The 13,613-nt window shown below is 49.5% G+C and overlaps 1 protein-coding gene across 1 annotated transcript; it reads left to right on the top strand.

Moving 5' to 3' along the window:
- Nucleotides 1–476: 476 nt before the first annotated feature.
- Nucleotides 477–5,630, top strand: LOC116443333 (retinoic acid-induced protein 3-like). Its single transcript, XM_032107454.1, has 4 exons — nucleotides 477–662; nucleotides 1,641–2,596; nucleotides 3,569–3,612; nucleotides 4,311–5,630. Exons 2-4 carry the CDS (start codon nucleotides 1,672–1,674, stop codon nucleotides 4,401–4,403), a joined length of 1,062 nt encoding a protein of 353 aa, XP_031963345.1. The 5' UTR covers nucleotides 477–662; nucleotides 1,641–1,671; the 3' UTR covers nucleotides 4,404–5,630.
- The last annotated feature ends 7,983 nt before the right edge of the window (nucleotides 5,631–13,613 follow it).

Here is a 13,613-nt window from a genome sequence, read left to right as displayed (position 1 = left end):
AGAGAAGCCGGTGGCTCTCAGTGGCACGGCTGGAAGGGACAAGCAGAGCAGACACGTCCCCACAGGCAGACGCAGCACCCATTGAGAGCCCCGAGGAAACCATCTTTGATCCAGGCTTGCCACTCTCTCTCTGGGCACTGCGGGCCCATTCACACGCCACAGCCTCCTCATCGCCTACTTTGCAAGCAGTTATCTAGTGAGAAAGCAGGCGAAGAGACAAAAGGCTTGGAGCAGGGAGGGGACGCACTGCTATTCATAGTCCCGGTCCCCACCCACGGGTGCCAGGAGTCAGACAGGGGAGCACCTTATCAGGTAGGTGCCTGACTGAGCAGCATTCAGCGCTGTCCCAGGGCTCCATCTCCACCCCGACGCAGGGGTGAGTGCCCCGCTGACGTCAGGAGCCCTTACTTCATTTCCTGGCACAGGGGCCGAATTTTCACAGCCGTGTCCTGTGGGAGAGGAGAGGCGGTGGAACTGGAATAGGCGTGCTCAGCCCCACCTCCTCAGCCCTCCAGCTGTTAAAGCTCCCAGGAGCGGCGAGCGCGGAGCTGCTGCTCGGCCGGGGCTGCGGGAGCGGAGGCGCCCCGGCTACTGGTGTGCTGGGAAGGTGCCTCTCCTAGACGGAGCCTCCCTGCTGCCTTCACCAGGCAGGACCCAGAAAGGTAACGCAAGGCAACGTTTTACAGGATCCAGGGTGGGCCTGACTTCTGCAGCTGGGTTGGGATGGCGTGCAGGACCATGGCTCTGCGGCGTGGGAGAGCAGGGGCATGGGTGCCACAGTGAACTGAGAGTGCCTCCCATCCTTGACTGAGATGGGATTGCCAGCTGGAGCTGGGGAGACGCTGCCGGGAAGCGGTTTGAAATTTGTGGGCGAATGGGTGTATTTTATGTACAAACATCAGTGGGAAAGGAGGGTCAGGGTGGAGGGAGAAGACTCCTCGCTCAAGCGAGAGCTATGATTTGGGGTGTGCTGTATAAGCTACCATAGCACAGGCTCCCTTGCACAGACTGCAGAGCCCCTTGGAATTCCTAAACACTTCTGTAGGTGCTGGATGAGTAGACTCAGCTTCTGGGGAGCAACACTCACTCAGGAGACAGAGTAGAAGCTCTTCATGCCTCATGATGCCTCACGGGACATCTACCTTGGAAAAAAAGAAAAGGCAGCAAAAGTGGTTGCAAGTGACCCAGTTCTCCAAGTCAGGAAGGTTATTTCCATCCCATTTGTTCCACTGGCCGTGGTGGCTGGCTGTGGCAAGCACCACTTGCAGTCAGCACCAGTCAGGTGTATCACAGAAGTGACAAGGCAGCTCAATCTCTGCACTGCAGGGCACCAAGCAAATGCCTGCTGAAGCACTTCACCTTCTCCCTGCTCCCCACTCTCCTAAAACATTGCACAACATTAGGCACAGTGCAGAGGACATGCAAGGTGAATTACCTCCTCCTGAGGGGCTTGGCTTGCCCTTGATGGAGAGCCAAGGCCAAACAATGAGACGACTCTGCTCCCGCTGCCCCATGTCCTTAGCACTGTGGTGTCCTTAGCCAGTGAGGTGGGGATGGAGGTCTGTCCTGCCTCTCCTTCCCCACTGCTGACAGTACCCAGATGGTTGACTTGACAGCTTGTGTTTTTTCTTTTTCTACAGCTTTGCAGAGGTGGTTCAAGAAGGCGAGAGGATGACAGTGCCGCCTCCCTCAGGCTGCGGCAGCATGGATGCTGACTACTACCTGCTCTGTGACACGGAGAAGGCCTGGGGGATTGTCCTGGAGTCGCTGGCTGCAGCAGGCATCCTCATCACCATTTTCCTCATCTGCTCACTCTTCTTCCTCATCTGCAAAGTCCAAGACAACAGCAAGCGGCACATGATCTCCGTCTATTTTTTCTTTCTTTTAGGCACACTCGGCGTTTTTGGTCTCACTTTTGCCTTCATCATTAAACTCAATGACAGGACTCGTCCCACTCGCTTCTTCCTATTTGGAGTCATCTTTGCTCTCTGCTTCTCGTGCCTCCTCACCCATGCCTGCAACCTCAGCAAGCTAGTGAGAGGAAGAAAGCCCTTCTCCTGGCGGGTGCTGCTGCTCTTCATTGTTTCCTTTGCCCTGGTACAAGTTGTGATCAGCATTGAGTACTTAGTCACCATGTTAGTAAACCAGAGAAACGAATTTCTGGGTATGTCTCGTGAGAATACCAACAAGGACTTTGTCATGCTTCTGATCTATGTGCTCTTCTTGATGGCTCTGACCTTCTTGATTTCCATGTTCACATTCTGTGGGTCATACAAAAGCTGGAAGAGGCATGGGGCGCACATCTTTGTCACTGTCCTGTTCTCCATTGCCATTTGGGTAGTATGGATCACTATGCTCATAAAAGGCAACACGGTTTTAGAGAAAGAAATTTGGGATGATCCTGTTGTAGCCATTGCTCTGGTGTCCAATGGCTGGATTTTCCTGATAATGTATATTATCCCCGAAATTTGTTTCCTCACTGCTCCTCTGAAGCTAGAGGACTATCCTCCAGAAAATGACTTCTGCCAACCCAAGTTCCTAAAGCAGACAACTGGACTGGACAACCGTGCCTACACCCAAGATGAAATTGTGCAAGGTATGGTGAAGTGAATGTCCCCCCAGCCCCAAGCACACAAGCACCACTCATGACCTAAAACAGTTAGGAGAGCTACAAGAAAAGATATGAAGATGATAGATAAATTAGAGGCTAGGAAAAAGTTTCAGACTGATGAAACTTTGGAAATGCACATGAAAATTAATCTGCAGACAAGAGGGAAATGAGTGAGGACCAAGGCAAAAGCTAAAGGTGTGTAGGAGGAGTGACTGAGTAGAGACTTGCTGCATGTCAGGGCTGAAATATAACTCTTTATGACCCTGCTATGTCTGGGAAGTGCATGTTAAAAATCAGGAGGATTTTTTTGTTTCTTACTGGCACATCAGCTCTTCAGGCCTATCTAGGTTATACCTTGGAGGTTATTTATTCCAGTTCTGATCTGGTGCCCTTATCCATGTAAGAGTGGATAAAAAGGAGGAAAGGAGGTCTTTCTTTTCTGTATGAGTCTTCTGCATATTTGGACAAAGCAAAATGTTCTATTAGTTTGGGTTTCCCAAGTCTATGGGTAGGAGATGTGATTTCTCTGGCTGTGGATTTGCTATTGGTGTCATGTTCGTCACCTGGAGTCAGACCCCCAGGCTTGTAAAACAATAGCCAGGAAAGGCTGTGCTCTCCCAGGGAATACCACAAAGGGGGTCTTGTGCATACAAGTGGGAGGGATTTGGCTGGTGGTAGTGACAGTAATTGTGAGGCAACAGGAGGTGTCTAAACTCCAAGGCCACCTGTGTCCTGTTATTTGCAATACCATTCATTCCTGTTTTCAGAAGAAAATATTTAATGTCCTCCACCTGTGGATTTTAGCTCATTCCTGCCTGCACATTGCATTGTGAGACCAGTCTAAAAGCAGCTGCTAATGTAGCCACGGACCCTGTGAGTTTCCCTTGATGTGGTATCTCCAAGCTACTGTGTGATGCTAATGCACTAACTTTTCCCTACTTTTGTCTTGTGACACAGGAGACCTCAACTACTCCCCATACGCTTCGAACTTTCAGATGAAGGTAAGTTCATGCCACTGTCACCTGTTTCACCACATGCAGGCTACAGGCTACTGTTCAGGCACTGAAAGGAAGGGAAGGAGAAGGAGCAAAGACAGATGGACCTAGAACAGGCTCTGTGAAGGCAGGCAGGTGCTTTGCGTGGAGCCAGGTGATACTGTGATGTGGTCATGGAGGTGCCTGTGGCTGGAGGGAAAGAGCTGTGACATGTCCGGGGACATGGGAAAGCAAGAGGGGTCTGAGGTAAAGAGGTTGTGGTTTTCAGTACTTTGGGATTTGGTACCACATAAGAGATCCTCTTTTTGAGCACCATTCCTACAGCAGACTGTGCCCTTTCCTCAGGAGAGTGTGGTTATTTCCTCAGCCCATGCCCTGAATGTATTCCCACCAGCAGACACTGGAAGTTGCAGTGCAGATCCAGAGTGGGCAGTCTGCATGTCTACCTGTCCTTTCACCAGTCCTCCTTCAGACCACAGCCTAGCCAGGTCTAGTAGCTCACACCATGTTCCCACATGTCCTCTGGTGACATGTCTCCATCACTAATTTGTTCCACCAGGATCCTCTTCCACAGCCTTATTGGTCACATTCTTAGGAAACCTTCAGCTCTGTTTCTCCCTTCCTTCCTTTGTTTTCTTTATAAGCCCTGTTTTATGACTTCTGTCCAATTTTCAAACATAAAGACTTCTGTGCTTCCTTTTCAGGCTATTGAACCCCAGAATGATTTCTCCATCCCTCGCCCCAAGGCCCGGACAAGCCCATACCATGACTACACTGGTGGGAAAAGCCCCATGTAGCAGCTCCACAGTGAGCAAAGAGACTAAGTGCCCCTCAGCAGAGGCACAGGGAATGGGCCCCATGGTGACAAATGAGATGATCCTGTGAAAGAGTCAAGCCACACCAGCAAAAGAGGAGACAGATCCTCTTTCCCCTGACACAGGCACCCTTGTAGCTCCCTCTTATTCTTCAAACATAGCTTTCAGACACAGCCCTGGCTGTCCTGTCCCTATTCAGTCTGTGTCCCCATGGAATGGAGCTTCTCCCTTCTGATGGAAGAGCATCCTGGCCTATTTTCAGCAGGAATGCTGGAGAAGCAGGAAGATCATCAGCTGGCTCTGCCCCAGACAGCACCTGCTTTAATCAGCTCATGGGGATGCCTGCATCCCTCGTCTGATGGGAGAGGAGGAAGGACCAGGAGCTTCAGCCCTACACATTCCTTCCTCCTGCCCACCCATGAAGACATCTCAGGTACTACTGAGGCATCTTTATCTATCTGCTATTACTTTTGTGCCCACTCCCAGCCCTGCCTGGCTGTCCTCCAGAGATCAGTGGAGAAGAGACAGAGTAATTCATTTTTTCATCTTCATATTTGCTTCCAACACCTTCCTCATCATCTAGGGACCATGCTGGAAATGGAGAAGAAAACTTAAAGACATAAAACCAGCTACACCAATTTACCCTGACACTTTTTCCCATTCATGTTCTGACAGCCTCCTTTCCAGCTCTGACTCCTACCCATTTCCCCCAGCTGAGCTCCCCAAGGTGCCTGCCCAGCCCTGCAAACTCTCCCTCCCTGTGCCTGCCATTCCAGGCTGTGGATCCCCAAAGACAAAGCCTCTTCCATGTGGCTCCTTGCAATACCCTGGTGGGATATAATCCCATGAACCTTGGATCTCGGCCTCTTCCTGAGTGTGTCTGTGCATTAACACAAACATTTCCCAAGCAGCCAGGTTACAGAGGGCGGACACCCTTCTTCCCAGGCATGAATGAGCAAAAGTGTGTGTGTGTGTGTGTGTGTGTGTGTGTGTGGACTGCACCCTGGTGATGAGCAATGAGTCTGCAGAGTTGAATCATTCTGTAACCTGCTTTGCATTTGATAAATAGCTTTCCATGGTATTTCATATATAACTACAGAGAGCTCTCCAAGTTGGGTGTGTATGGTACACTGGCTTCTGACACAGCTGTATATTTATTTAGTACTTTGTATATGGACTGTTTAATTAATAAAAACCCAAACACCTGACTATGAGAAACTGGTGTTCTTCCTTGGGAATGTGATTCCTGTAACGGCTGGTGGGGTGACAGCAGTAGCTCTCCATGGGTTGGAGTGGGCCAGCTGGAAGATTGCACTTGGGGAAAAATGGCAGAGAGATGCTGGCTTCCTTGGAGCTGTCATTGTGAACCAAAGACCAGCTGTTTGAGGGTGCAGAAGAAGGGTTAGTACTTTCTCTGTGCTACTTTTCTTGAATAAAGTTGATCCAGTGTTAGGAGTGCTTAAGAAATGAGGAAATAGAAATCCAAGCCACAGCAAGCAAATGCCAGAGGAAAGAGGTGAACTTTTCATCACTGCACATGTCTGTATCTGCTGTGTCAAATCTGTATTCATTTGCTTGTCTCTTGTTGGGTACTTGCATAATCAAGAATAGGAAAGGAGCTTGTAGGTATGCAATTCAGTTTGTAAAAAGATGTCTTTCTGATGTTCTGAATACATGTAATATTTTTATTTGAAAGTAGGAACAACAGCAAAGCAAAATAATATCAGTGAAGATGATGATAATTTTTAAACCCCCTGATGGTATGAGGATATAATTTCCCTTTCTAGAGGATACTCTCCCATGAGATTTTACGTGGTGTGTTATGCTACCAGATATTCATATACTCTTGGCAAGTAAACCACTTCCTCAGGCTCAGTGCTGAATCAGTCAGCCGGGGTCTTCCCCACTCTGCCTACTAGCACTGAAGGGCAACACAAGGACATCTGAGCCTTCTGAATCCCCTGGCATGAGAAAGAGCCCTCCTAAGGACTGACTTTGAAATGTATCACAGGATAACTTGCCTTTTCCTAGTAAATTTGAGGTGGAAATGATGCCTAACCCTCCCTCTTCTTCTTCCCTCCGCCAATGCAGTCCACAGGTGTAACACAGAGGATGAGGGAGAAAACTCAAGGATGCTAATATAACATGGGAGAGCAGGCTGGGAAAAGGGTTTGTGAAGCCGTGATGCAACTTGTTGACTTGCAGACTGAAGGTTGGGGGGATATGCTTGAAACAGTAACAAACTTTCAAGAAACTAGCTTTTTGAGCAGATGTGGTGTCATTGATAGCTACAGTATGTCCCAGGATGATTCAAAAATGTGTTAAAACAGAGCCAGCTCCTCAGCTTCAGTGGTGTCTGGTGGAGCAAAGGAACAGGCTAACAGGAGAAATAGGAGTGAAGTGTGCTCTTATGGCATGTTCTCCATATCCCAGACACTTACCAACTCCTTCACTAACTGCCACAGACCAGAACCTGCCTCCCAGTGCACCTTGGCCCCAGAGGCAGCAGAACTAGGAGGGATGAGACATCATATGCACTCCCATTGAGTCAGGGCATGGCGATTTTCTTGATTACTTGGTTGTTACTGTGCGTGCTGCTCGGCAGAGAATGCAAATCTCCTTCCACAGATTTACAGTGCCTTTTAGAGCAATTTTTTAAACCTCTGTAATGACACAAATACTAAGCTGCCCAGGGTTATTTTGCACTTGTTTGATATTAAGGCAGCTTTGTGTGAGAGCTCATTTAAATGCCAAAATAAACATGAATTTCTGTGAACTTGGCACTGCTGGGTAAGGGGTGCTGCTGTGCTGCAGGTTTCTCACACCTCAGGAGAGCCTTTTGGGAAAGCAGGAGTTTCCTCTCTCCTTATAATTGAGCTTAAACCAAACCAGTCGGCCACTTAGTCACACACACGCATCCCCGGGAAATCCTAAACTGGTGGGGCCAGACAGACTAGACCCAAAAGGAACAAGTGAGTTGAGGAGGCAGGAAGGTTACCTGATCCTTGTGCGGTTTTTTTCTTAAAATCTGCTCACTGGGAGGCCTGTAAACCCAGTAAGGCTCATCCCTGCCCTCTCTCCTGCACAGGGCTCTCTTGGTTGCAGGTGCGCTGCCTTCAGGGCCCTCTGGTTTCCGGTCCCTCCTCTCCCTGTTCAAGGAGAGCAGAGAGCCAGAAATGTACACACCAGAGAAGGGTTGGCACAGAGCACACCTGGATTATGAAAGCAGCCAGGATTATCAGGAGGCAGGATAAACTCTGCTGAACTTCAGGTCAGGGGTGTCATGGGAAAAGAGCAAAGAAGGACAAAAACACTGTTCAGTCCCAGGACCTTCAGGGTTACCATCCCATGGCCTTGCCAGGGCTGTAGGGCTCCACGTGCCTGGCCAGGAGTGAACATGGAGGGTGCAATAAACCTTTGGGGCACAGACCCTAGTGGTGACACAACCTGGGATGGGGAGGAACCTTGCTGGGGTCACCTCCCAAGTGCTCCCTGCCACTTCTGACAGCTGGTGCCAGTGCCACCGTCCCTAAACAAGATTCTTCTTTGAGAGGGATTCACCTTCTTCCTACAAGTCCTGTAGCCCTTGCTGTGGCACAGGGGTCTCAGCTGGGCCCACTCTCTCCAGGCTCACAGGGCCAGGGCATCACTTTAATCAGATCTGCTCCCCAAGGAACAGAATCACAGGGCCACAACTTGGATGTGGCAACTTTTGGTCCAAGGGTGCATGTTGCTCCTTTGCCAAAGGTCACTGACAGTCTCACAGCAGGGCTGACAGTGCAGGTGGTGTGTCCAGTGCCCAATTACAGCAGTCACCTTCTCCCATACAAACCCTATGCTGCAGGTTTCAGTGTGTCTCATCACACAGAACCAGAACCAGAGGTAGCTGAAGCAGAGAAATGCCTCCCATTTTCCTGGCCCTGACAGAGGCAAAGCGAACAGCTGGGAGCCGTCTCCTCCAGCCATCCCCGGCAGCTGCACTACAGCCTGTGAGCAGCACCTAAAGGGCAACAACACTCTGGAGCAAGAGACAGCATTCAGTCTGCCCTACATTTCCACTTACACTCTGCTCCTACACACACACTCCCCAGGGAGGGACTGATTTTGCAGCTTCTTAAAGACAAACATGAGATCTAAAAGCTGCCAGTGAGAAAGTCATGCGTGGGTAACACATGGAATGCCTCTTGCTCTATTCTGCCCCAAGCTCCCTTTAAAATGTAAGCTCACACAAAGATGCAGGGAGCTGGTGGTTCTGAGAAGCCGCAGAGTTCTTTCTTGTTTCCAGCTCTTTCCTACATTTTAATAGGTTTAGCAGTACTTCAGAGTCACTCAAAGGTTTTGGTCAGATGGGACTTCTGGAGAGGTCCAGTCCAGCTTCTGCCCTGAACAAGGCTCACCTCAAAGTTAGACCAGTTTGAGGTAAGCTTTGAATGTCTCCAAAGGCAGAGATCACACAGCTTTTCGGGGTCCATGTTCTGGTGTCTCACCGCTCTCATTGGGATTTTTTTTAAACCTGTGTCTAATCAGAATTTCCCTTTCTGCAACTTCTCTGTCATCCTTTGACTTTTCACTGTGCACCTCTAAGGGAAGTCTGGCCCCACCTTTTCTATAGCATCCATTTAGTTAATAGACAAGAGCACCTGGATCCCCCTTAGCCTTTCTTCTGATGACTGAGCAAGTCCCTCAGTCTTTCCCCCTGGTGACATGGTCCAAGCAGCTCCCAATGGTCTTAATGGCTCCCCTGCCAGACTTGTTCCCCTTGATCAAGCTCTGTAGCAGTGAGAGACCCAAACTGGACACAGTACTCCAGACAGAGCTGCCCGAGCACTAAGTAAAAGGAAATAACCACTTCCCTCACCTTGCTGACTTCACCCTTACTCAAACAGCCTGGTATGTGGTTGGTGTACATTGCCATAAGTGTGCATCTCTGGACAATGCCTTCTTCAGATTCATTTTCCCCAGCACTAGTTACTCCCTTTGCCCTGGAGGAGCTTGTGTGGTTATAAATAGAAGGGACTGAACAGTTCTGAGCTTCTCTCAGGAAGGTGGTTTCTGACAGGAGCCAGAACTAGCACCCAAGGCCAATCAGCTGAGGGCTGCAGTGGCAGCTGCCTCTCCTAGGAGGAAGCTCTGGAGAAGGAAACCCAAGAGCCCCTGCTCAAATTTGCCTACTTTCTGTGGCTCTGGGTGCAAAGTGGAGGTGTGCCTCAGCGGCAGCAAGCCCAGCCCTTGCGTACCACCTGGTCTGTGTCGCTGCACCCAGGCTGGGGTTGGTGAGCTGTTGGTGAGCAGCTGCACTCAGTGGAGCTCTGGGGCACCCAACCAGGGGGGCTCAGCTGCCTCTGCCCCAAGGCAGTCTCTGCCACTGCACTTAGCAATGAAGGACACTGGCCATGAGAGTCTCTGCTGGGAGTCCCTGCCCCACTCCAGCCATCTTGGTCCCTGTGGGGCTGAGACCTGTCTTGTCCCCTCTCCCTACCTGCAGCACACTCACCCTTCTGCACCCAGTACTTTCCTATTAAGGATGCTTTCCCTCCCTTAAAGTCAACATGCCCTGCCACACGCAGTTTCTAGGGAAACTGGTGTTTGCTTTGCCTTTGCTATGGTGATGAAGCACTCTGCTAGATGTGAGTGCCATTTTCTGCAAAAGACTTTCTGAAGTGCCAGACATGGATCAGGAGTTGCCCTCCTGTCTGACCAGCCTGATTTTATCTGCATCTCCAGAGACAGCCAGGGCTCTGCCTGCCTGAGCAGTTTCTCCCATCAAACTGATAACAGGTGCATTTGGAGGAGAAAGCAAAGGCTGTGGCTTACAAAACGGGCATCTTGTTCTCTAACTAATTAGTCAAGAGCTGAAATAGAATGCTGTGTCTCCAGCATATGTTGCTGTCTGCTGTTTCTCTCTCAAAACAGTCTGTAGTGAGGATCAAATGCTGAGATCTCTAATCATGGACATAAAGGGACCTCAGTAGCATCCTGGGCTCTGGTACTACTCTGTGCTCAGTGCTGCAAGAAACTATGTTTTCCTGCAAATCATCTCTTCACTGGTTTTACCACACTGAACAAACACGTTTGAATCTCAGAAGTTAGGCACTGAGGCACTGCTCAGTGTCACTTGATCATCCCAGGACACTCCTATAACCCAAAAAGCAGGCTATTCCTGCAGGCACTCTGTTTTTAGCAGCGCTGAACCGCCCTCTCTGACTGGCTGTTTGCCACGTCCTCAGCCCCTAACCCAGCCACCCGAGACTGGTGCCACGGGAGAAATGAATGAGGGCACGCAGGGTCCAAGAATGACTCCAGCACCCACCCGGGTGGGTGAGCAGTGGGCCACGTCCCACCGCGCTAACTCTTGCAGGATTGAAAGCAACAGCCTCGAAAACAGGGAGGAGGCTGGGTTTATGTTTCTGGTTCCTCAAAGGAAGCGGAGGCAACGCCAGGAGGGCCGGGGCGAGGAGAGGAGCCCGCGGCAGGGCCGGGAGCCCGCGGGCGGCTCCTCCTGGCGTTCCGCCAGCGGCCGCCGGGCGGCGCCCTTGTCCCGCGGAGCGGCCGCGCGGGAGGGGCCGGTCCGGAGCGGGGGCAGCGCTCGGCTGCGGCCACAGGCCAGCCCGGGGAGAAACCGCACCGCATCACGGCTTTGGCACTACAACCCTTCCAAGTAACAGCAGGAGTAGTAATAATAATAATAATAATAATAATAACAACAACAACAATCACAATAATAACAACAACAATAGTAATAATGAAGTTATTTCATGGCCTTACTTACACAGAGCTTTGGTAAAATTTGCAATTTTGCCGCCATGAAATGATTTCTTTGACTCAGCATGTTCCAATAATAATAATAAAAAAAAAATTAAAAAATTAAAATAAAGCAACCCCAAACCCAAGTAACTGTAACTTTCCAGCTGAAAAAAAAGAAAGCTTTTCCACTGTGATGTTCTGCTTGTTTTATACAGCAGCACAAAGACCTTGTCTCTGAACTAATTTTATTTTAGGCACAGTTTAGTTTGATTTCAGCTAGCCTCCTCCTGACTGTCTGCACTTAAGCTGCTGGAGAGAAATGGCTGCCTGGAGAGGCTGCTGCCCATCTTTGGGGAAGTGTCTGTGGTCTAGGAAGATCAGTCAGCTCTCAGACCCTGCACTGCAGATTCCTGGTGCTTCACAAGGCTGCGAGAGGTGGGCAATTGCTGGGGTGGGCAGCAAGAGGGGATGCTTCTGGCAGACTGTCTGTCGAGGCAGAGTATGGCTCACCAGCTCTGCTCCCCATTCTGTCCAGCCTCCCAAGTGGAGGCCACCGGTTTCTGGGCTTGCCTAGGTGGGACTATGCCAGTCAGAAAGGCAGGAGATCCCCAGTGTCAAAGCCTGTGGTATCTGGCGGCAAGGTGGACAGGACAAATTTATTACACAAAGAAGTATCAGGTCTTTGTCCTTTCTCCTCCTCACCCATCACCACCATCACTACTGTGTATTGAGACTGTGTTGTGGTTCTCCTTTGTTATATCCAGACTTTTGGGTTAAAATCAGCAAATGATTTGTGTGAGATGAGACATCGACGGGGCCAAGATTAAATGCCCGGTTCTTGAGCACGAGTCACCTCACAAGCAGACGGAGTCACTGATGCAAAGATGTGTGTGCTGAGTCAAGGTATGCTCAGTTCTCCAGAGCACAGGCTGATGGAAGGACTGGGGCTCAGCTGTAGTACTGCTTCACATGACCTGAGAGCTGTCTACTCAGTGCGTGCAGCATTGCGGTGCCACTGTCGCCCTCTCTGCTACCCTGCTCCCGTCCTAGGACGACATCAGCTCTACTGCCCGCTGTACTTTAGTGAACTCTCTGAAAGCCGAACAAAAACCTGTCCCGTGTGAGGACACGAGATCTGGAACCGTCTGTTTCACCGTGACATCGGATCTTCAGTAGCCAGGCGGGGGCACTGCGGTATCTGCATCCACACACGGTGCCGTTCCTGCCGAGTTACCCAGAAGGCACGAAGATACACCGTGAACGATTTTTAAGCTATTCATAGAGTTCGAGTGAGTTCACACCAAATCAGTGCTTGGTTTCTTGGTGGTGATCACATTTTTCATCCGACAGCAGGATCTCTAAAGCCAGATTTACCAAGGTGTCTAGCCCTGGTTCTAGCTACAAGTGTTTTTTTCCAAATCCTGGGACAAGTGGGGTGGGAGGAGGGAAAAGTCCTCTCTCTGCAAGTTTCATTATGAGTTTTGCCTTTTTTTGAGTATCATTTGTCTTTATTGTCTGACAGTACTCTCTAAAAGTGGAATCAACTTTATGGAATGAACAAGGAAACACTGAAAGAAGCTGCATGCTCCTTTACAGGACCCCAGAGATAAAACCCTTGCTAGTGTCTCACCTGATTTCTCTTTCATAGTGCACTCTTCAAATGTAGTCAGCTTTAGGGGCATGTTCTGCCTCCAACTGTGCATACAACGCTCACATTGAAATTAATAGAAGCATGATGATACATTTGAAGTGAGAATATTGGGAAAAAAGTTGAATTCTTGCGGGTACAATCGATGGCAAAAAGTTTCTTTAATCCTCAGTTCTCACCTTAGAGACATCCATAGGTCTAAGTATGTAAGGAATCATTTTTATGGGTATATGTGTCTTAGCATAATCCTAAGAAATAAGAAAAAAGCCCCATGGACTTGGAAACATACAAGGATTTTAGAAACATGCCTTTGTGGCCTCCCTCTTAACAGAGATTTGTTACTGTGTTTAACCCCACTGTCTCAACCCATCCTACGATGCGGAATGGGGAATTGTTTGTGTTTGATGGGATCATCACAACACACATGGACAAGGTGCTGCTCACCAATTTGTATTGGTGACCTTAGATCTGCTATTCAGAAATTCTGCTGGTTCGGTTTTGATGTGTCTTTTGCTGAGAGTCCTTCAGGAGGTCTTCCACGTGCTTATCCTTCCATCATGCTAGCATGATGGGGAAACGACACTTGCTACATTCAGGGCAGAAGGTCAAGGTCAAATTTTCACCATGCCTCGGTAATTGCTCACCCACACACCCAGGTGAATTGCTCTTTGTCATTCAGAAAAAAGAGTCAAACCTGGGCTGTTTCCAGGCAAGGACTCAAACTATAGGGAGTGGTGGAATCACCACGCCTGGAAGTGTTCACAAAACAAGTAGAGATGGGATTTCATGATACGGTTTAG

The sequence above is a fragment of the Corvus moneduloides genome, chromosome 4 (assembly GCF_009650955.1).
Source record: "Corvus moneduloides isolate bCorMon1 chromosome 4, bCorMon1.pri, whole genome shotgun sequence".
In the NCBI taxonomy this organism is placed as follows: Eukaryota; Metazoa; Chordata; class Aves; order Passeriformes; family Corvidae; genus Corvus; species Corvus moneduloides.
Note: the sequence above shows the minus strand (reverse complement) of the source record. Positions and strands in the feature narration are given on the sequence as shown.